Source organism: Cydia fagiglandana, chromosome 7 (genome assembly GCF_963556715.1).
Source record: "Cydia fagiglandana chromosome 7, ilCydFagi1.1, whole genome shotgun sequence".
Classification (NCBI taxonomy): domain Eukaryota; kingdom Metazoa; phylum Arthropoda; class Insecta; order Lepidoptera; family Tortricidae; genus Cydia; species Cydia fagiglandana.
The window spans coordinates 1,291,373-1,316,131 of NC_085938.1; the positions used below are offsets into that span (position 1 = coordinate 1,291,373).

Here is a 24,759-nt window from a genome sequence, read left to right on the forward strand (position 1 = left end):
TACAAATAATCATGTATTGTGCATATATCGGTACAGAGTTACCACTTGCGACCCTTGCCCTTCTTTTTCTGCTGTTGCTTGCGTGACCAGGCTGATTCCTGCTGCTTCTCCACGCGAGGGCTTTTGGCGGCCGAGGCGGCGCTAGGCGTCTGCTTGCTCATATCGCTGTAACACAACATCATCATTTAAACACTGACTTGCAATAAATTTCCGTGCAATATTCGGCCCAAATTATGGAGTGAAATTCTCGTTATTTTGTGCAATAGGTTGTGTCTCCCCATTGATATTAGTATGTATATTAAATACTGTAAATAATGTTAAAACTTACTACTGATCAGTGGCCGTGGTGGACATGCCTTGGCTGCCCTTGATGACGTCACGCCGCACGCCGCGTCTCTTGCGATACGCCGTGCGCTCGTATTTCGGCAGCCACCTGTTTTAATACAAACAATACATAATGTTAATATACCTAGTTTAAAAAAAATTAGGGCCAGTTGTACCTTCAATTGAAGACTGATCAATGTCACTCTTTCATCAACTTTAACCGTGACCGACGATTTGATACAACAGACATGAGTGACATTTTTGGGGTATTCACTTTGTAAAGTTAAGGCCACGGGGTTAAAAGACAGAAATTGGATTTCTTAAGATGAAACTGGAGAATACTTCTTAAGATGAATATGGAACATAATATACAAGCAGAAAACATAAATACATTACAAGTGAAAGTGATATAATGTGAGAAGTAGTGGAAAATTTTGCAATTTTAAATACTTTCCATCGGCATATTAATATCGATTGACGGGAGGTGTTGGCAGGGTGGATCCATTCTTACTATGACCACAGTATAAATAATAGTACTGGGTACAGAAGGTTCACTATCTAACAAAACCCGTCTACGACAGATATGACCGCAAAGGCGCAAACAAGCGCGAGCAGGAGTCCGTTCCTTAGCGATGCGCGGCAACTACTACTGCTGGACACCAAAATTGGTGTGGGCCGAATGTACTAGCAGCGACGCGACGAAATCGTGGAGTGAGCCACGCCTGCTATAACTTAGTCAAATTTACCTTTCTGGGTCCGGAGGGCGGGACAGGTCCGCATTAGGCGGCAGCTTGGTCTTGCGCTTACGTTTCTGCTTGCGCTTCGTGCCCAACTCCGACCCTGGCGTTCTGTAATATAACGTTATACAAAAATATCGTTAACAGACAACCAAGTACAAAAAAACATAAGCGACGAAAAATATCGTAAGTGAACGGACGATATACATACTTATATTTATGTAGTTGTCTATATGCATAGGAAACACCCTCGAATCAGGAACAATTATTTGTAAGTATTCATCACACAAATAAATGCACTTACCAGGATTCGAACCCAGGACTATTGGCTTCACAGGAGTGGTCACTACCACCACCCACTATACTTCGTTTTTTTTAGCATTAGAAATTAGGTAAACAATCTTGATGTGTCTTTTAATTAAAAAACACATTTTAAAAATAAGTTACGGCAAATACGTAACAATTATGAATCTAATACGATCATTTATATTCTCCTGCTTTCATAAGTAATAGTTTTTGATTTTTAAAAAGCGTTTTTCAATTAAAAGACATGCCAAAAACCGCTTACCTTCTTTCAAGTTCTTTCTAATGCTAAAAAAAACGAACTATAGGCCAGACCGGTCTTCAAAATAAGAACTATAAGGCCAACTTGCACCATCCCACTAACCCAAGGTTAAGCGGTTATTATGTCTTACCCAGGCGATTGTTCCTGTTTGCTCTGAACAGTTTTCTTCACGACCTTGGCTCCCATCATCCACTTGGACGACTCTAGCGCTTCTATGTCGATTTTACCCTGAAATTGTAAGATATGATCAGATTCGTGTTTAAAAGGTGTTTTAGGCTACAATACCTATTTATCGGGCCGTATATGTCGGAGTAATTGTGTGTGCGTTTTTATTTTGCAGATGTCGGATGGAAGTAAAATGTAAGAAATGTGTGTTTTTCGGTATTTATCTATTTATTGACTATTACTAAAAAAATAATTCTGATTTACTAATTTCTGATATTCATAATTATTCAATACTTAGAATTTAATTTTTAAAAATGATAGATTACGCAAAGGCGGACTTGATGTCATAAATGGTTTCTTGTAGCTGTTTTTCTTAAAGGTTGTTTCCGATATGGTTGTGGCGTTTTCGATAATTTTAGCCATGTCAGAGCTTCCGTCAGCTGTCGGTTCGATAATATTTGTGTGTGCGTGTGTGTCGGCGTAATGTTTGTTGTAGTGTGCGGGATCGTTAAGGCCGGCGTCCCCGCGGCCTGGAGGCTACCGCGAAAATTGAAATTCGCAAATTTCGGGGACCTTTCTCTTTTACTCCAATGAAGGCGTAATAGAGTGACAGAGAAAAATGCCCGCAATTTGTGAACTTCGATTTTTCCGGTTATAGCCCTGCCTACGTGGACGTAGGATCCTACATCCGATATCGGTGAGAACAATGTGAAAACACTCTCAGCAGATACATATCGGTACATATTGTGGTTTCCGGTGCGGGAATGACTTCGCACCAAAAACCCAGACGTATGCATATCGGTATTATAAATCATTATAATAGTAAGTATAAGTATACCTCAACATTAGCCGGCGGCGGTAACCTCTCCGCCAGCTGCTTGGCTCGGGCCGGGTCGGCGGCGGCCAGCGCCTTGACCAGCCGCGCCAGGCTCTTGGCGTCGTGGGGCGCCGCCCTGGCCACGGCCTCGTGCGCGGCGGCGGCGGCGCGCCCGGCCCCCGCGCGCGCGTGCACGGCCGCCGCCGCCTGCCACAGCGCGCGGAGCGACGCGAAGCGCTGAGGGGAAAATTACCGGCTCATAATCATTTAAAAACGTTTATTTCGGGCCGGGGGCGGCGCGTCAAACGTATCCGTGGGCGAGCCGGGGCTAATTTGGCTCACGTTTCCTTTCCGACTCCGCTCGAACGTCCAAAAACAGGCGAGCCGGTGGGAATCGACTTTTTCTCAAAAATGGACGGCAAAGTCGACTTTGCCATCTAAAAAATAGGTCGCGAAGCGCGGAGTTTATGGTCAGTCAAAAATTAAAAAGTTAAAAACATTGCAGTCTCGATTTTAGGACTGCAATGTTGCATACAAATTCCATTATTTGTCGAGTTCCAAACTTTTTAAAAGTTGAAATGGCCATATCAAATGAAGGCACAGGCCCATTAAACAGCCAAACAGATGATTAGTACCGCGACTATTTAGCTGTCTCAAATAGGTTGGCGTATTTTCGGCAGAAAAATACACTTCTATTTTTTTATAACAAAAAAAGGCGGCAAGGGCTTTGTTCTGTGAAAATATATACGTAAGAATGTTGCTTTTGTAAAATATTTCTATGATATTTATATTTCTTGCACCATTTTTGAGAAAAGCACTATATATGACTCGGCTGGAAGGCTACTTGCTGGCTTCGGATTCAATTAAACGGACTCCCAAGGTCGTCCGTTTAAAACGAATCCTCAGCCTGCAAGTAGCTACTTCCGAGCCTCGACAATAATGTACTATTATGGACGCGCCGCCCCCGTTTCGGGCCGTTGACCCATTTTTTTTAACAACAAAATAACTAATCGTGTTTGCCATTTAAAAAATAAAACATCACATAATTCATCAATAACATCGAGTTAATATTCGATGCCCGAAATGTCCGGGTGAATTGAGTGAGTCACTAGGAATTCGAAAAAATTAAGTACTTAATTATTTCATAAACGGTAGTTTTATTATTTTATTTTTGTTTTTTAGGGTTCCGTACCCAAAGGGTAAAACGGGACCCTATTACTAAGACTTCGCTGTCCGTCCGTCCGTCCGTCCGTCCGTCCGTCCGTCCGTCCGTCCGTCCGTCCGTCCGTCCGTCCGTCTGTCACCAGGCTGTATCTCACGAACCGTGATAGCTAGACAGTTGAAATTTTCACAGATGATGTATTTCTGTTGCCGCTATAACAACAAATACTAAAAACAGAATAAAATAAAGATTTAAATGGGGCTCCCATACAACAAACGTGATTTTTGACCAAAGTTAAGCAACGTCGGGAGAGGTCAGTACTTGGATGGGTGACCGTTTTCTTTTTGCTTTTTTTTGTTTTTTTTTTTTGCATTATGGTACGGAACCCTTCGTGCGCGAGTCCGACTCGCACTTGCCCGGTTTTTTTTATTCGTACAAATAACGAATCTCAAACAGTTTTATCTCTAACGACACCCGACATTCTTTGAGGCTGTAAGTCGTCATACTAAATGTATGGGAGTGTTTTAACTTAGGGGCATTTCATATGAAGCGGACAGGAAAAAAAAAGTGAGGTTCCCGAATTTGTTTATATTTGGTTTAGTTCTTCTTCTAGTAGGTATAAAACCGCACGCCAAATATTTTTTATATATGACGTTTATTTTAAAAATTATGAGCTTTTCAAAAATTACCGTAATTGAAATTCTGATTTTTTGAAACTCGAATATCGAATAATTAAAATATATAACTTATTATTAAACCAAGCGTTTTGTATAGATTTGTTAATGATCTTTTCAGCGAAGAAATCAATTTTGAAAAATAAATAAAAAATAATGGTTAAAACCGGAAGTAAACTTTTCGAAACCATTTTTCGAAAACTTTGACCAGTTTTTTTTTATTTTTTTTTATCTCAAAATATAGCCCTAAGTATGTAATGTACAAAATACACTAGAAGTTGCAGAATGGGATCTCCATTGGTTAAGACAATAGGTCAATATATGTACATACATGTCGCCCTGAGTGCGACGTACCGTACTGGTATACATACATATAGCAGCTGTTTAGCTTATAAGAACATGTATTCAGTAAGACTGCTGGTAAATTCTAATCATAACATAATGAAATAAGAAAGTCAACAATTCTAACCAGTTTATTTCATAATTTTTATTATTTTACAATAAGAATCTATGCTAGAGCTCGTTCTTTTTACAAGAAGACCGTCAGTTTTCGGAATAAACGCATGAAACTTTTTTGTTCCTGGAATCGTGACTGCGGAATCAAACCTGGCCTGCAAAAATATCCTCTGACGTTGAATTAGCTGGGGTTCTAAGGTCCACCACCTTGCATTTTGGAGACAAAGCAAACCGCTTGGAACAGGTGTTTCTGGGGGTGATCTGAGCCGATTAAGCCCGGTTGCCAAGAGGTTCCACCCAGCAGGTGGGCAGGGGAGGGGGGGGAAAAGTGGCTCCGGCGCGCCTCACTCTAAGCTATATATCTGCATACATCTAGCAACTATATCAAGTTTGGTGTCTTTTTCGTGTAATTCGAGGATGAAAAATTCATTTCTGCGACTAAATTTTCACTCTTCCATACAAAAAAATCAAAAAATTAAAAATTAAAAAAAAAACCTTTCACTTTTTTTTTCGAAAATCCTCTACAAAATTAAAACTATGAGGATTTGCTCCAGAAAAAAAATACCTGTGAATAGCCCAGTTATCCTACTATATAGAATAGTAAACTAGTTAAACATTTTTTTTTTCATAACTCTGTTAAAAAAAATGTTTTGTGTCGCGCGGCGTACCTGCATTGTAAGAGCGGTATGCAGCGTTTAGGATTTTTAAGTATGTGTCGATGGTTTCTGATAAGTTGTGATAAGTTGTTATTCTTCTGGTTGTAAATAAAAATTACTTCTGGACGTGATATATATACAAATATAAATTAAATGTATAAATATAGATGTTGGGAAAACTTTCGCCAATAGAGTTATTATAAATGTGATAAAATTAACAAAGCAGATGTTTGACAAAAATGCGGGTTAAAATACGATTAAGATATATATTGTTTGCAATTGCCACTACATGCGCATGGGTCCGTGCATTTTAGTTTATTCTTAACGCAGTTGCACCTCCCTGCGCATTTTGTTTTACAGCGGCAACGAATAAGCTCTAAACAAGCAGCAGCCGCCGCAGGTAGGCTTGTACATATGGGCTCCCAATAACCATTTTGTTTGGACCAGCTCCAGTCAGCAGGACATGGTAGCTGTTGCTGAGGGGCTATAATCTGTCCCTAAACATAGCCTCCTTGGTAAACTGCACGGAGAATATGTTTAAGTAGGTAGCGCATCTTCCATTGGAGGCAGATTCTCGAACTGAAGATTTCTTTTTGTGAAAAGTACCTTTCGGCACTCTTTTACACTTCTACTTGTACCTGATCCGAGCACAGTAACACAATGCATAGTATCAAAATAATGTCTAAGAACCAATTCACATCTCGTAATTAAAATCCGTTCAGATTTAATATTGTAAGACTCTTACTTGTCATACAAGACAATAACAATTTTTTCCAAAATTAACTGCTCAATGTTGTTTTGTTTACCGTATTTAAATCCCTCCGGAACATTACAAGGACCTCTAAAACCAGGCTTGTCTGATCCCTCATATTTCCCACTTTTCTGTATGCTGTATGTCTCACATGCACACTAAGGGCATCCGAAAAACAGAAAGTGAATGCACTAGAGATGTGGTGCTGGAGACAAATGCTGGGCATATCATGGACTGAGCATCAATTATTGAGGAGCTTGGCATTAAAGAGCGGTTGCTTTTTACGGGCAAAACTCGGTACTCAACTTCTTTCGACACGTGTCTCGTCGAGACGGAGCATCTACAGAACGTCTAGTTGTGCAAGAAAGAGTAGGAGGTAACAGGGCTAGAGGAAGATCTCTAATGAGATGGACTGACCAAACCAAATCAGTGTGTCGGTCACAGTAAGCGAATGCTTCCGGAAAGCAGCTCTACGGGAGGAATGGCGACGTGTCGTTAAATGAGTCGCTCAAAAGTTTTCATAATGGCCACGACCACTCTATCAAGAGTGTAACGTAGAAGAAGTCCCTCCGTTACAGCAGGATATGCGCTTTAAGCTTGAAATACGCTTTTTTCCCTTTCCACACACAAAGAAACTGTGTTGTAATCTGAAAAGGCGTGGAAGAATGGCAAGACTACTATCCTTTCTGGTCCTGTAAAATAATAATATATCTATGAGTTACAAATAAAATCATATATTTAACGAAAGTTTGCAGCACGTGACCATTAGCCCAGTTGACCTGTCTCTTATTGCGGTGACATATTTATTTATTTTATTTACAATTAATGGAAGAACTACAAACGTTACCTTAAGAAAATGCAATAGCATGGCACGAGACGAACAGGTGATTCGTTCCTGGGCCAATCCTCCATTAATTGTAAATAAAATAAATATGTCACCGCAGTATACGAGACAGCTCACCAGGGCAATTGGTCACGTGCTGCAAACTTTCTTTAAATATATGATTTTATTTGTAACGCAAATATATAATTTATTTTACAGGACCAGAAAGGTCAGAAGTCTTGTCATTCTTCCACACCTTTTCAGGTTGCGACACTGTTTCTTTTTTGTATGGATAGGGAAAAAAGCATATTTCAAGCTTGGAGCGCATATCCTGCCGTAACGGAGGGGTTTAAATACGGCAAACATTGCCAATATTGATAAAAAATGTTATTGTCTTATATGGCAAGTAAGAGTCTTACAATAGTAAGTATGGACAGATTTGAATTACGAGGTGTGAATTGGCCCCTAGACGTTATTTTAACAAAATGCATAGTATTTTGTTACTGATTTTACGAGTAGATCAGGTACAAGTACGAGTGCAAAAGAGTGCCGAAAAGTACTTTTTACAAAAAGAAATCTTCAGTTCGAGAATCTGCCTCCAATGGAAGATGCGCTACCTACGTAAACATATTCTCCGTGCAGTTTACCAAGGAGGCTATGTTTAGGGACAGATTATAGCCCCTCAGCAACAGCTACCATGTCCTGCTGACTGGAGCTGGTCCAAACAAAATGGTTATTGGGAGCCCATATGTACAAGCCTACCTGCGGCGGCTGCTGCTTGTTTAGAGCTTATTCGTTGCCGCTGTAAAACAAAATGCGCAGGTAGGTGCAACTGCGTTAAGAATAAACTAAAATGCACGGACCCATGCGCATGTAGTGGCAATTGCGAACAGTATATATCTTACTCGTATTTTAACCCGCATTTTTGTCAAATATCTGCTTTGTTAATTTTATCACATTTATAATAACTCTATTGGCGAAAGTTTTCCCAACATCTATATTTATACATTTAATTTATATTTGTATATATATTACGTCCAGAAGTAATTTTCTACAACCAGAAGAATAACAACTTATCACAACTTATCAGAAACCATCGAAACATACTTAAAAATCCTAAACGCTGCATACCGCTCTTACAATGCAGGTACGCCGCGCGACACAAAACATTTTTTTTAACAGAGTTATGAAAAAAAAATGTTTAACAAGTTTACTATTCTATATAGTAGGATAACTGGGCTATTCACAGGTATTTTTTTTCTAGAGCAAATCCTCATAGTTTTAATTTAGTAGAGGATTTTCGAAAAAAAAAGTGAAAAGATTTTTTTGGAATTTTTAATTTCTCGATTTTTTTGTATGGAAGAGCGAAAATTTAGTCACAGAAATGAATTCTTCATCCTCGAATTACACGAAAAAGACACCAAACTTGATATAGTTGCTAGATGTATGCAGATATATAGCTTAGAGTGAGGCGCGCCGGAGCCACTTTTCCCCCCCTCCCCTGCCCACCTGCTGGCTGGAACCTCTTGGCAACCGGGCTTAATCGGCTCAGATCACCCCCAGAAACACCTGTTCCAAGCGGTTTGCTTTGTCTCCAAAATGCAAGGTCCCCTTAGAAAACGGGACCTTAGAACAAGTACTAAATATCATCTTTAGAGCAATAGTAGATTGCCGTTTGCTTCAAAGATGATTTTGCCCAGTCATACTACAATCGCATTGGTGAAATTATTGATCTACTTGGAGGTAACTGCAAACTTGCACGCGTCGCCAAACGTTTCAGGTTCCCTCCGAGACCGTCGAGGCCCTTTACCGTGAGATGTTGCGTGAAAATGTGCCTCTGTTTTCGTATTAAAATCATCCTTGTAATAAATAAGATTAACAAAGTTAAACCTATTTTTAAAATGTTGTGAGGCACCATCGGTTATGTATATGATTTTAGATGCAAATATTTCTTTTTCTGAATGGTGCTTGTGTAGTAATATTTGGTAAGCATAATAGATAGTTGTGTCATGTTTTGACACAGCTACCTAATATGCTTGTCTGGTAGACGACCGGTCTGGCCTAGTGGGTAGTGACCCTGCCTATGAAGCCGATGGTCCCGGGTTCGAATCCTGGTATAAGGGCATTTATTTGTATTATGATACAGATATTTGTCCCTGAGTCATGGTTGTTTTCTATGTATTTAAGTATTTATATATTATATATATCGTTGTCTGAGTACCCACAACACAAGCCTTCTTGAGCTTACCGTGGGGCTTAGTCAATTTGTGTAAAAATGTCCTATAATATTTATTTATTTAAGAAAAAAAAGACTATCGATGAAAGGGAAATCATCGTACAGTGTGTGTGATTTTGCAGAAAATTACAGTTTCGTAGTCCAAGATTCTGCCCAATCGTTTCATTGGAATAACGACCAAGCTACACTCCTAACTTCGGTTTATTACTATAGAGATGGCACTGAAATAAAACACGGCAGCATTGTCATGATTTCCGATGACTTAAAACATGACACAGCTATCTTATATGCTTACCAAATATTACTACACAAGCACCATTTAGAAAAAGAAATAGTTGCATATAAAATCATATAAATAACCGATGGTGCCTCACAACATTTTAAAAATAGGTTTAACTTTGTTAATCTTATTTATTACAAGGATGATTTTAATACGAAAACAGAGGCACATTTTCACGCAACATCTCACGGTAAAGGGCCTCGACGGTCTCGGAGGGAACCTGAAACGTTTGGCGACGCGTGCAAGTTTGCAGTTACCTCCAAGTAGATCAATAATTTCACCAATGCGATTGTAGTATGACTGGGCAAAATCATCTTTGAAGCAAACGGCAATCTACTATTGCTCTAAAGATGATATTCAACGTCAGAGGATATTTTTGCAGGCCAGGTTTGATTCCGCAGTCACGATTCCAGGAACAAAAAAGTTTCATGCGTTTATTCCGAAAACTGACGGTCTTCTTGTAAAAAGAACGAGCTCTAGCATAGATTCTTATTGTAAAATAATAAAAATTATGAAATAAACTGGTTAGAATTGTTGACTTTCTTATTTCATTATGTTATGATTAGAATTTACCAGCAGTCTTACTGCATACATGTTCTTATAAGCTAAACAGCTGCTATATGTATGTATACCAGTACGGTACGTCGCACTCAGGGCGACATGTATGTACATTTATTGACCTATTGTCTTAACCAATGGAGATCCCATTCTGCAACTTCTAGTGTATTTTGTACATACTTAGGGCTATATTTTGAGATAAAAAAAAATAAAAAAAAACTGATCAAAGTTTTCGAAAAATGGTTTCGAAAAGTTTACTTCCGGTTTTAACCATTATTTTTTTTTTTTAATTGATTTCTTCGGTGAAAAGATCATTAACAAATCTATACAAAACGCTTGGTTTAATAATAAGTTATATATTTTAATTATTCGATATTCGAGTTTCAAAAAATCAGAATTTCAATTACGGTAATTTTTGAAAAGCTCATAATTTTTAAAATAAACGTCATATATAAAAAATATTTGGCGTGCGGTTTTATACCTACTAGAAGAAGAACTAAACCAAATATAAACAAATTCGGGAACCTCACTTTTTTTTTCCTGTCCGCTTCATATGAAATGCCCCCTTAGTATTTTTAATATTTCTGCTTTTATTTAAAAGTGATCAATGTAATTTTACTCATTGGGTAACACACTTTCGATATCAGTTGGAAGTTTTCTGATATCTGTTATATTTACGGAATTATGGCCTGGCCACACTTAACGATTACATCCTGTATATGAGAAACAAAAGATTTTCGTAATATCCTGGTCACGGCACCAAAATGTAACGAACCTCATCATTCTTGTACTGCTCATAGACATCCTTAAAGAGCTGCGGAGCCTTTTCCAGTTCGTTGTCGGCGCAGAGCAACGTAGCCAGAACACTATCTACTTCACACCTATATATGAGAAACAAAAGGTTTTCGTAATATCCTGGTCACGGCACCAAAATGTAACTAACCTCATCATTCTTGTAATGCTCATAAACGTCCTTGAAGAGCTGCGAAGCCTTCTCCAGTTCGTTGTCGGCGCAAAGCAACGTAGCCAGAACGCCGACAACGCCAGGGCGGTATTTGTATTCGCTCTCTTCTAGTAGTTTGACGGCTGCTTTGCGGTCACCCTGCGGAAAATTATAGGAATGTAAGAATAAATCTAAAGAGATTTGAGATAGAAAAATTATTAATGGCGTTATTCAAAACATATTCTAAGGTTAGCTGGAAGAGAATCCTAATAAGTTAAAAGATCGCTCTAGTACTTTTCTTATGAACTCTCACAAGATAATGTCCACTTACACTAGCCAGCAACACCTGAGCCGCGGCCAGAGTAAGAGTCCCCCCCTCTTTGAGCAGCAGTTGCACGGCCTGGTTCTTCTTGCCGTCTTTGACGAGGGAGGAAGCTTCCACGAGGGCCGCTCGTTGTTCTTGTTTGAGGGACTTGGTGAGTTTCACGCAGCATTGCTTGCAGAAATCGGGCTGGAACAATTACAATTTGTTATTTCGGTTCATAAATATAGATACATACTTTTATTCAAATGCTGTCTTGAGAAAACTAGTATACGGCGAGATCGTCATCCGTCGGTGTTTGACATCACTACGATAACCGACAATGTCACATCACTAGAGGTGGTCGTCCATCTTAGATTGGTTCTACGCGAGAGCGTCTTGGCATATTATTTCAGAACTATATTCCCATATTTGTGATTCCCTAATAAATGTTGTTATAAAGTGGTGTCTGGTGTTTTTACTCTTACAGCTTCAGAAGTGCGATAGTGATTCCTCGCCTACTACGATATGATTTGTCGGAAAAGTCATTCCTTGTTTCATTGTTGTGAACGTTATCGTTATATAAAATAATTACTCTGATTGTAATGAGTAAACGCATCAACACCACTCATCAGTTAGGGATTAAAATATACAAGGTCTTACCGTCTAAGACCTACAAGGATAAACTTACAAAACTAACCTAACTAAACGAACCTACTAAACTACTGCCGCCTATCTTTTCCTTGTGTTGTGTTTGTGTTTACTTTCAGATACCTATTGCAGTTATGTTGCAGTGTATGTGTTTCCGTTGCATCATGACTGTCAAAAAAAAATACATATGGAGAGTGTAAATACAGCTGACTCCAAGATGATGATGAATGATGATGATGGAGATTACAATATTCACAGCAGAAGTTTACAAGACATAGACTGACAGTATGGTGCAATGTATAACAAAATAAATCCTTGGGATTACAAAGTAAGAATTAAAGTTGACTCAGGTAAGCAGTCGTTGATCCAACACCTAAGAATGCTCCGGGGCCAAAGTGGTAAAATATTCACTGCCTCTCTTATATGTTGTGTTATTTTTGTGATTCATGTGCTTTCAGATACATAACATAATGTGATTATATACACCTGACACATTAACACAATGCTATAATCATTTTCTAAGATTTGTATTCCGGTGTGAGAATTATATTCAAGTAAAAGTCATACAAAACAAATTTGGTAATATAAATTTAGCCTTGATTGATACTATGTGTATGGTAATATTATGCTTTCACAATTAACAATGGGCGCTACTTAATACTTTCCCTTTACAGTCAAATTAAAATAGATTCCAAGTTTTCAAAATACAAACCGGTAAGGAAAGTGAATTGTTGTTTCACATATGTGTGTGTGTGTGTGTGTGTGCTTATTGCAACTGAAATAATGCTTTGTTAGTATGTTTTTGAGTTGTGTAATTTCCAGAAATTTGACAGCAATGATTCTTGAAGTGAATTACCATACCGTTGAAGGCATTAAAGCGCCTATCAGCTCAGACCTCTATAATGAACCCAAATCGCCATGGATAATATTTCAAAGTTAGTTGGTTATGGATGCCAGTTATATTATGTTCAGGTAATTCATTATATGCAGAAAATGTTGATAAGGGACTAATCTCTGATGTCATGGAAAATGAGGTATTTATTTAGAAATAAAATGATTGTTCATGTTTTACATGGATACTAATGGTTAGTGTGTTACATGGACTGGGTTGGTAAAATGCGCTTTGTGAATAAGCAAAAGGAGTTATTGGCATCTATTTGTAGCTGGTTAGTATTGTCTGTGACAGGTTTAGTCGCTCCATGTTTCCGGAGCCTCCTCGGGCTGAATATTGTAAAAGATGTTTCATATCTCATATAACCTCATACATCCTTGCGATTCATATTAAGTTGGAGACATACTGATATATATTATAAGGTAGTATCTCAGTAGAAGTGTCAAGAAAATTAACAAGGATCATTTCTGTCTGTACATATTATTTTATTAATTATGAATAAAATGTTTATCCAACCGTTGCATACAACTAGTATGTTGTGTTGTGATTGTTTTGTTCATAGGGATGTTGGTTTATGTTTGCAATGCAAATATTTTTCACAAAATGTCATGTTATAAAATGTACCAAAGACATATATTTAAACAGACTTACCAAATAAAGAGAATGTTATTGCTATGACATTGTCAAGTGTTTGAGTTATTGACAATGATTATCTTTGGTGTTCTAGCAGTATTTTTCAGATGCATTTCCTTATAACAAAACTTGATTGCTGGTGAAGTTTTGACCATAAGTTGTAATCATATACTTACACTTATGAATTATGATTACAGGAGATTCCAATGTTTAAATCTTATCGAAGAGATGGACATATTGAACTAGATATTTATTTACTGAGCTGAATATGACACTGGTAAAGCCAGTTGATGCTAATGGTAAGCAAGGTGAATTCTTTCAGGAGTCAATATAGACTTTGACGGTCTACATGATGTACATGTCTTTTACATACAATTGCTACTGGACTCTAAACGTACCGGTCAGTTAAATGTTAAATGGATGAATATCAAACGAAGGTAAATAGCTTGGTTAAAGCTTTCTAAGTAACTATTTTAACCCGTTCACTGCTGCTGAACATTGACCGAAGGATATCATGTCATCATGAGTTACTGTTTGAAGTTATTAATGGTTTTCGTCTGAACTTGTAGTGTGTTATGGTACTGTTTGCATTATAAAACAGTACACTTATTGCTTCTGGGTTTCATAAATCAGAAGTTAAAAAAAAATTAAACAATAATAATTATAATGTTTCTTGTTTTGCAAACTGCATAAACTGTGGTTTATTATGTTATGAACTCATTTACCTTTAAATGTGTGCTTGCATGGCATTTAACAAAATTATTTAGTTTTGTGCAGGTATAAGATGATGTGATGAGTTACCTACACATAAAATGCACATATACAGCTGAAGAAAATCAACCATGTGTCTTGGGATTGAAAGCTTTATGGTTTAAGCATATGTGCCATTGATTCAGCTGATTGATCATTATCAATATACACTTTCATGATGGTTGAAAATACAAATTTGTGAAACCTCGGTAAGGCGAACCTGGGTAACAGAGGAACCTCGATAACATGAACTTCTGTTCAGGCTCTACGGTAGTTCAACCGTGGTATAGTAAGAGTGTTGCCTTTATTTAGGGGCACGGAAGAGGCACGCCAAGTTGCACATGATCATTTACATTGGTTGCATAGTAGCAACTGCTTACTATCCTATATTTTCCATATTAACGCCAAATGCTGCTATTTCAGGTACCGTTTTCAGATTAAGAACTGACGACAAGTATATTCTCAGATTAAGAACTGAGATATAATTTTATTAGACACTCGGATTGAGAACTGAGTTATTATTTTATTTATATTACTTACTCTCGGATTAGGAACCGAGTTGTGACTTTGTTTTAATTTCAGATTTAGAACTGTGTTACTGTAGTCATACTAATGTGTTTTGTTAACGGGTTTCCCGACTAATGAAGGCAAATGCTGTTATTTCAGGTACCGTTTTCAGATTAAGAACTGGCTATATTTTCAGACTAAGACTGAGTTATACTTTTATTGAACACTCGGATTAAGAACTGAGTTATTATTTATATTTCATACTCTCGGATTAGGAACCGAGTTGTGATTTTGTTTTATTCCAGATTTAGAACTGGGTTACTGTTGTCATACTAATGTGTTTTGTTAACGGGTTTGCCGACAAAACCTAGAAAATAAACACATTGTGCTTGATTAAATATTGTAGTAACCATGGTAATGCTTGCGATATGTTATTTTATGCCACCTCACTGTTAACCATTTTACTCTAAAGGCTGGTTCATAATTCTACCGGTTGCTTCAATGTCTGCTATAGAGCTTTAATTATTGTGTGCTCTTTAAGAAAGGCTGTTACTTTTGTCTTGGCAAGGGATGCTATCCTTAAGAGGCTAATTCCTGGCGCCGGTAATCGCAACAAAGGCTTGAAGGAGCGGTCTGTTGCTTGTCACTATCTGTTATTGGTTTCTGCAGTGTAGGCCTTAAGAGGCGGTCCATTGCTGATGACATAATACTAACCTTAAGAGGCTAGTTGTTTTTGGTTTCTGCAGTGTAGGCCTTAAGAGGCGGTCCATTGCTGATGATATAATACTAACCTTAAGAGGCTAGTTGTTTTTGGTTTCTGCAGTGTAGGCCTTAAGAGGCGGTCCATTGCTGATGACATTACTATCCTTAAGAGGCTAGTTGTTTTTGGTTTCTGCAGTGTAGGCCTTAAGAGGCGGTCCATTGCTGATGACAATTATGTCATAGTATTAACTATCCTTAAGAGGCTAGTTGTTTTTGGTTTCTGCAGTGTAGGCCTTAAGAGGCGGTCCATTGCTGATGACATTACTATCCTTAAGAGGCTAGTTGTTTTTGGTTTCTGCAGTGTAGGCCTTAAGAGGCGGTCCATTGCTGATGACAATTATGTCATAGTATTAACTATCCTTAAGAGGCTAGTTGTTTTTGGTTTCTGCAGTGTAGGCCTTAAGAGGCGGTCCATAGCTGATGACAATTATGTCATAGTATTAACTATCCTTAAGAGGCTAGTTGTTTTTGGTTTCTGCAGTGTAGGCCTTAAGAGGCGGTCCATTGCTGATGACAATACTATCCTTAAGAGGCTAGTTGTTTTTGGTTTCCGCAGTGTAGGCCTTAAGAGGCGGTCCATTGCTTATAACATAGTACTATTCTTAAGATGCTAGTTTGTTCCTGGTATCTGCAGTGTAGGCCTTAAGAGGCGGTCCATTGTATGTGATATGAGATTATCCTTAAGAGGACCATTATTTCTACTACCGATAACTGTTTTATCTATATCGTACTATTTGTTGTTGACCTTGAGAGGTTGGCTTGAGACTTTATTTACAAAAGGATATTTAAATGACCTTAATACTGATGATCTCAAGGTTACCTTGAAAGGGTTGCTTGCACTAATACCTTTTAGAGATTGCTGGCGCAGTTCCGGACCCAGTAGAGGTTGAGGTAGTGCCGGTTCAAGATGCCCAGTAGAACGAGTGCGTGCAATGGGCTCCGTGACAGCCTTATCGTGAAGGGCTGACTTCTACGGTCGCTGTCCCTACAAGGGCAGTGGTATTCTAGCCTGCATGTGGTATTTTAACTCGGTAATGTTTTCTTTTGTTTAATAATCTGTGGTTATCTGCCATTATTCACGATGCTAGAAAGCGGTGACATGAAGTACCTACTTCATTACGTCGCCATTAAGGGTGATTATGATGTAATTTATTAACAATATTGCTAAAGAGCGCCCATGAGTTCTATCCAATCATAACTGCATCTTTCTCATGTATTTACAGAAGTAGACCTTTTGACTGTGATGGTTATTACGGTATAATTTTATGGCTATCAAGCCGGACCTGTGATCAAAGGGTCTAACTGTGCCATTTGCGCATTAATATATCATCGAAACCTTATCATGATTATTTTGAACAACATTGTGGTATGCTAATGTCAAAGCCTGTCGATGGCGCTAGGGTGAATTATAACGCCTTGTTATATTAAGGAACTGAGGCTTTTCACATGTATGTTACAAAGTTTTGTGAATAAGAGTTTGTACTGTTTACATGTGCTGTATTGGAGGGCAACTATGCACATGCATGAGACGTGTCCCACGTTAGCCTCCCACCAGTTGAGGAGCCAACCAGTAATGAACTGGTGGAGGCTACCGCCACCTGGTGAAGGCCCAGCTTGCTGCGACTGCGTTGGCTGCGGCAGTCTTCAGTGGCGGCCTTGATAACAGTGACCTGACGGGACGTAGGTCGGGTCAGAAGATGGCCGAGCTATACGGCGAGATCGTCATCCGTCGGTGTTTGACATCACTACGATAACCGACAATGTCACATCACTAGAGGTGGTCGTCCATCTTAGATTGGTTCTACGCGAGAGCGTCTTGGCATATTATTTCAGAACTATATTCCCATATTTGTGATTCCCTAATAAATGTTGTTATAAAGTGGTGTCTGGTGTTTTTACTCTTACACTAGACTAATCCCAATAAGGTCGTGAGGAAACCGGTCTAATCCCAATAAGGCCTAGTTTCTCCTCTAGGTTGGAAGGTCAGATGGCAGTCACTTTCGTACAAACTAATGAATACGCCAATTTTCGGGATTAGTTGCCAAGCGAGTCCCAGGCTCGTACGAGCCGTGGCAAAAAGCCGAGATAACGCGTGGAAGATAACGCGAGGGAGATTAAGGTATACCTACGCGACACTACGCGTCACATCTCCGACAAAGTAGAATTTTTATGGTATGCCCGCTCTTTGTACAGTCGCCATCAGATATATCGGAGCGGTCAAGGTGCTCACAAATATCTGAGCACGCCTCTATTGTCAAGACGTAAGAGTGCGTGTTCAGATATTGTGAACACCTTGGCCGGTCGGATATATCTGATGGTGACTGTAGTAATACCTGGTTGGAGTAGATGGCCAGTATGGCCTGGTTGTAAGTGATGGAGGTACGCTGGCGTGAGTTCAGCTTATGCTCCAGACCCTCAGCCGTGGCCGCCTTCATACGCTTACGGGAGTCGAACACGTTGGTATCCCTGCCAATACAATATGCATTTTAGGGTGGTATTCCTCCTGTCCCATTTCTTGGTCCAATGTGCATTGTGTCTTTCTCTCATTATGCAAAATGTGAGACACAAATACACATTGGACCAAGAAATTGGACAGGAGGAATACCACCCTTAGTACAGAAACATCAGTAAGAAAAATAAAAACAATTAAAAATGCCCACTTTTCATGACCTTCATCAGTTTTCGCCAGACAATGCGCTAGTTACAGTAAAAAAAATTGTTTAGCCTATTTTAGGTTGATCTTTTCTGAAAAAAAAAAATTTCATTCAGCAGTCTTTGAAAAATTAAGGAATATACTTATAGGTAAACTGGTACTGCTGGTGATATGTGTGACATTAAGTCTGCCTTTCATCACTGTCCCTATATTTTTTAACGTGCAATAAAGATAAAATAAAATAAATAAATAAAATAGAAAGGAATATGAACCTCCTCTATTTTCAGGTCACAAAAAAAATTGACATTTCTCAGTAATAAAATACAGACGTGAACTTCACTGACCTGTTAATAACCACAAGGTTGTTGCTAGCAATGGCAACCAGCGCCTGGTCGCTTGGCTTGTCCTTCAAGACGTTTTGGTAGATGGTTGCCGCTTCCTTCTCTCTGCCCATCTGTTGTAGGCAGTACGCTTGTTGCACCCTAAAAAGATTTTTTTTTCATGAGTTACTTTTATACGTTTTAATTGAACAATTCTTATAAAACCTCTGAAATAGACGTTCGCGGAGCTTTCTCATCTGGTTTACCGCCTTAGCGCTACTCGCACCATCCCACTAACCCAGGGTTAACTGGTTAAACCTCGAGTTACCATGGTCGCCAGGTCACCAGTACAATTTGACACTGGATTAACGGTTTAACCGCTTAACCCCGGGTTAGTGGGGTAGTGCAAAGCTTATTGCGAAGGCGTTTGACAGCGATTCAGGGACCAATCATGCTGTCCCTTTCTATGGTATGGTACTATCCCTTTCAGCTATTTAGGGTTGTCAAAATTCAAGTCATTATCTTATCTGTGGTCGCGCACGCAAAGGGACGTCAAGTTGTGTCAACCCTAATAATTGCTCGGAGCAATGCTGAGCCGAGAATGCCCGAAAGGAGGAGTGTCGCCCCAATGCTGTAACTTAAATAGTAAATACTAGTAAATTTTTGATAACATGTAGTTACTGACCTGATGATACCCGCTTCCTCTTTAGCCTCCTCCTCAGTGCCTCCGTCTTCGAGAACACTCTCGGAACAAGCCTGCTCGGACCTTTTAAGGACCGGAAGGGCCTCGTTGTATTTGCCACGCATGGCCAGGGTGCTTCCAACATTGTAGGCCAGTTCATAGGTGTTCTCGTCGAATTGGGGTAAGTCTGCCGACTGAAAAAAATATATTTTGAAAACTGGAATTGAGGTTGCGGGTTACGGTATCGAACCCATGCTCGTACCGATGAGTTTCTTGGAGCTTATGTAGCAAATATCACATAATATTATAATATATATGTCGGCGGCCGATCGTAAGATCAGGCATATCGTGAAATTCCTAAGCATATCGTGAAACGTGAAAATCTTTGACTCGTTCCCTGAGTCGACGGAGCCCCGTACGTGGGGCTCCTATTTCTGGGCAGTTTGCCCTTCGGGCATCTGAAGCAACCTAACGATCCTATCCTGCCTATATATTGGTTTAATGTGACTATCGTCAAAACATTACACAGGAACATTACGATCTGCCAGATCTTACGATCGGCTGCCGACATATACAAGTCTCTTTTCAGTTATAGAAAACACAAAGGGAAATGATGAAATTCAAAAGGAGTATGTGAAGTCCTGAATCTGCTTTAAGTGCTTTGGGTCAGCGTAACTGTGGCCCAATCCCTAGCCATCAGAGGAGGCCTGTGACCAGCAGTGGGATGTATATGGTCCGAATTATTAGAATAAAAAATTGTAAAGTGTCATTATATGGAACTTGCTAACAGGCGCGGATCCAGCCCTCAAAAAAGCTTGTGGTCACAGACACTCCAAAATCGGCCAAGTGCGACTCGAGGGTACCTGATGATTCCCCGACCAATAAATTCTACTCGGGGAATCAATAGTGCACCCTATTAGGGTTGTGGGCATGCCCACCGTGCCCACAACGGTGGATCCGCGCCTGCTTGCTAACTATGTAAACAAACCGCCATTCTGAAATCATCATTCAGTGACAGTTTCTATATGGCAGTTTGTTTACATAGTTTGACACTTTATAGTTCGTTTTTTAGTGTTCCGTACAAAACTTTGTTTACGGAACACTTATTTTAGCATTAGAAATAAGGTAAACTATCTTGATTTATCTTTTAATTGAAAAACACATTTTAAAAATAAGTTACAGCAAATATGTAATAATTATGAATCTAATACGATCATTTATATTCTTCTGCTTTCATAGTTATTGATTTTTAAAAAGCGTTTTGCAATTAAAAGAGTTGTCAAGATCGCTTACCTTCTTTAAAGTTCTTTCTAATGCTAAAAAAACGAACTATAGTAAGATATATATATGTATATCATCAACATCATTATGCACATTTACTTGCATTACAAATTTATTAACAATAGTAGAATATTTGTAAAGTTTTGTAAATTGTTTTGTATAAAATATGTGGTAATTTTTAACCGACTTCCATTTCATAGAAGGAGGAGGTTCTGTATTCGGTTGTGGCTATTTTTTTTTTTCTATGTACGTTCACCGATTACTCCGGCATCCGTGGTCCGATTTGAGTAATTCTTTTTTTGTTTGAAAGGAGCTACCTCCGAGTTGGTCCCATTTTAATTTGGTTCTGTTCTGATGATGGGATCCACGAGGAATTGAGGGAACTCCTCAATTTTTAAAGGCACATGCATGGTGATTTGGGTGTTTTCTTAAGCAACTCGAGCATTTTCTCCCGAAAACCACCACTTTGATGAAGTAGACCTGATGATGATGATTGTTTTGATGATAATGATGATGATTTTTTAAATGTAGTATGTTCAGCGTTTACTCCGGCACTTGTGATCCGATTTGAGTAATTCTTTTTTTGTTTGGAAGGAGTTACCTCCAAGGTGTTTCCGTATTATTTTTTGTTCTGGTCTGATGATGGAATCCATGAGGAATTGAGGGAACTCCTCAGTTTTTAAAGGCACGTGTAAAGTGATTTCGGTGTTTTCTAAAGTAACTCGAGCATTTGCTTCCGAAAACCGCCAATTTGATGTAGTGCAAGTGTAGCCCTACCACGAGTTTGACATTGACATATTCGCTAAGTTAGCGACGCTAACGTCTTCGTAACTTACTTTTTATGCATCTCGCTCGCACTAATATGCCAGTACGAGCGAGATGCAAGGAAAGTAAGTTACACACACGCTAGCGAATAAAGCAATGTCAAACTCTTGGTAAGCTGGTAAGGCTACTGACCGGGGGTTAGGGTTAGGAGTTAAGGGGTCGGGGAATGGCGGTTGAAGGGCTGCTGGTTCAGGGTCGAGGGGTTCATGGATCAGGGGTTGATGCGCTGTGAGGTAGAGTGATCGGGGGGTTGAGGGATTGGGTCAGTGGCGGGCCGGAGGATGGATTTAGTGTAGTGACAGGAATTATAATTTCCCAGACGGACTCGAGAAAATTCCTGATTACATATTTATTAAAGTAGGTACTACACGAATTTAGTGTTAATCATGATGTTGTTTTTCATTCATGCGTCGCGCTCTTAAAACTAACAATGCATTAAAACTAAAAATGGAAAAATAAAAACTTTTTACAAAAAAAAGAAAACCGACTTCAAAAAGGATGAAATAAAATATTATCCTTTTTAAGTCTATGCGTTACCAACTGATATGTTTGAAGTCGGTGCCAAGCCAAGTAGTAACAATACCCGTCAAAAATAATCAGCTTTATGACTATAAATCCCATTAGCACTGTACTAATAATAACTATTATAAATGTGTAAGTAATTCTGTCTGCCTCTTTGTCGCCTTTTCATGGCTAAACAACTGAACCGCTTTAGGTGAAATTTGGCAAGAACGTAAATTCCTTGAGTTGTTTTATATTCTCCCTTTCCATTTCCATTTTGAAATGTAGTCCTCTGAATAAGGGACGGGAAATAACTCAATCCCAATCCCACGCTTGCGTGCCGACAAACATGGTACGGACTGTGCCAAGAAGGTTTGATCGTGTGTTCTGAGGTGTGTTCTTAGGTACAGTCGACGTCAAAGATATGTTTACACTTTTGCACCTTACTCTTTTGTAATAAGACGAAAACTGTAAACATATTTTTAACGTCGACTGTACCTACAGAAAGTACGTTAATTGTCGTCGTGTAAGGCAATCCAACGTACATCCTTATCGAATCGCACCAAAATCATGGTTGCTTCAAAAGTTGGCTTGGCACCGACTTCAAACATATCAGTTGGTAACGCATAGACTTAAAAAGGATAATATTTTATTTCATCCTTTTTGAAGTCGGTTTTCTTTTTTTTGTATAAAGTTTTTATAATGTGGTAACTTTGTTCAAAGTTCACATTTCCTATTTTAAGGGTCTGGCCGGCTGCAGCAACGTTGGGCTGATGACCTAACCCAGGCTGTGGGAAAGCAATGAATGTCAATAGCTTTAGACAGAAGCAAAGAGGGGTTCACCACTAAGTAAAGGATAACTAAATTTAAAACATACAAATGTAAACAAAACTTAGTGTGAATAAATGGCTTTTTTATTATTTATTTCTATTTTTATTTTAAGGGTCTTGTTTTCCAAACATATAAATTAGGTAACTAACAAAATATGTACACTATACACTTACCGGGTTCAAGGCCCCTAAATTGGCAACAACGGCAGCCATATTTGTCTTCCTCTCATCTTCATAGTCGTCTGTGGTATTTTTCACGATGTCCCGATAGATGTTGTAGCAGTCTTGGTACTGCTCCAAGCGGTACAGGATTTGAGCCCTGTAAAGATATGACGCAATAAAGCTAGGATTTTTAAGACTGCATTAGAGTTTAACAGGTCATAAAAATAAGCTTATTTTATACAAATATTGCAAAGTAATAACATTAGTCATATTTTATAAATGGAGAGTATGGAAATTGGTTTAGTTTTGAATTAGAAAATTATAACTATACCAGTTTGGATGGAATTAGCCCAGAGTAGTTCTTAACATGCATGAACATAATGGTATATTTTTACTTTATGAAGACTACTTATGAAATTACTGATTAAAGATAGTTTCATTATTTTGCGCCTAATATGTTTTTGTAGATTCTGACCAAACTGTAAGTTACAACAACATGAGGATTAATGGTGTTATTCATACATGCGATACTGGCCTGAATTAGCTATGAATTGTTTGTCTTTAACTGTCATTTCAACTTAATGTATTTGTAAGAAAGGGATAAAATTAAATTTAACTAAATGAGGCCTGTTAATTTTTATGAATAAGGGGGTTATAATATTTTTCAAGCTGGAAGGGTAGGATGAGGTGTCCTCCTGACCAGTGGGTCATTTCAATATAATTTTGTGAGATTTGGCGTGACAGGTGTTATCCTACCCTTCGAGTTTGAAAAATATTATAGTATGTAATTTGTCAACAATGTTGAAGTACTGACCTCAATTCTTTCAAAGCCAGCGTCATCTCTGGCGCATTATCCACCGTCTGCAGGGCATCATTGGGACAATTAAGCCGGTACTGCGCGTAGGCCTTCTCGAAGTGGAGGTCAGCCGCCAGCGCAGCATTCTTAGAGTTCGTCAGGACGGCTAAAGCCTCCTTGAAGTTATGCAGCTGGATGAAGCATATCACTTTACAGTGAAACGCTTTTTGTTCATTTGGTGCTATTTGCAGGACTGAAATGTTTATATTTTATGATTAATTACTGGTCAATGTTCCTGAAAGATGTTTTAGAGGAATTTGGATGGAATTAAAAGGTAGTTTAAGTCACATTATGGACAAAAAGAAACTAGTAAGAAAATGTAGGGACAGATAAGATTTTGAATGGGTTGGTGGTTGGAGAGTATTTTGACACAAAATTTAGCTTTTAAGGTTTAAAGGATACAGTAACATTAATATATTTTGTCATAAACTAAATCAATTAAACATAAAAAGGGGCAAAGAGAGCAAAACTTTCGAAAAGTAATCGTGACCATATTTTTATGGTTAGATACATGAAGTTTGGTAGACAATACAAGAACTTAGACTTACTTTTCCCTGCAGCTTTTAACGCTCTATCATAATCTCCGCCTTGACAAAATTTATTTAATTCAATATAGGCCTGAACAAGGTTATTTTCCTTGTTGGCCGACATTTTTTTTGACAACTTGGCTGACTTGGCATGTAAACGTCACATCGCCATCTCTGCCGATCATTCGTTTCGTTACACGTTACCATCGTACCCTCTTTATTAAAGTTACATGTATTATTTTATCAACAGTTTGTTAAAACTTATAGATTCATCCCACTAAAAGTATTTGGTTTTATAATAGTACCCAATTTCCAACAAAAAATTATAGCATTTTTTAAATTTCAGTAGTTTTCTAGAATTAGATTTTAAAGTTGTGAGTCAAAAGAAATGTCCTTTAAATAAAATTTCCGAAGCTGTACGCTGATTGGTGGAAAAACAGATGATTGCAGTAGATTAAAAAAAGTTATGTCATTCATGC

General features: G+C 38.6%; 1 protein-coding gene across 1 annotated transcript; it reads right to left on the minus strand.

Annotated features, from left to right (window-relative positions):
• LOC134665708 (signal recognition particle subunit SRP72) lies at positions 1–24,452 on the minus strand. Its single transcript, XM_063522667.1, has 13 exons — positions 24,302–24,452; positions 23,712–23,946; positions 22,910–23,054; positions 19,302–19,492; positions 18,641–18,778; positions 17,977–18,109; positions 11,479–11,658; positions 11,148–11,306; positions 2,630–2,845; positions 1,757–1,854; positions 1,071–1,172; positions 329–433; positions 1–165 (listed from the first exon to the last, which is right to left on the minus strand). Exons 1-13 carry the CDS (start codon positions 24,402–24,404, stop codon positions 39–41), a joined length of 1,932 nt encoding a protein of 643 aa, XP_063378737.1. The 5' UTR covers positions 24,405–24,452; the 3' UTR covers positions 1–38.
• Positions 24,453–24,759: the final 307 nt, after the last annotated feature.

Bases quoted from the DNA above. Each gene is read 5' to 3' on its own strand.
- LOC134665708 (XM_063522667.1), bottom strand. From the start codon at position 24,404: ATGTCGGCCAACAAGGAAAATAACCTTGTTCAGGCCTATATTGAATTA. The intron at 23,055-23,711 runs GTCAGTACTTCA...ATATCTTTACAG, and splicing joins CTGGCTTTGAAAGAATTGAG to GGCTCAAATCCTGTACCGCT. The intron at 166-328 runs GTAAGTTTTAAC...GTTGTGTTACAG, and splicing joins ACCACGGCCACTGATCAGTA to CGATATGAGCAAGCAGACGC.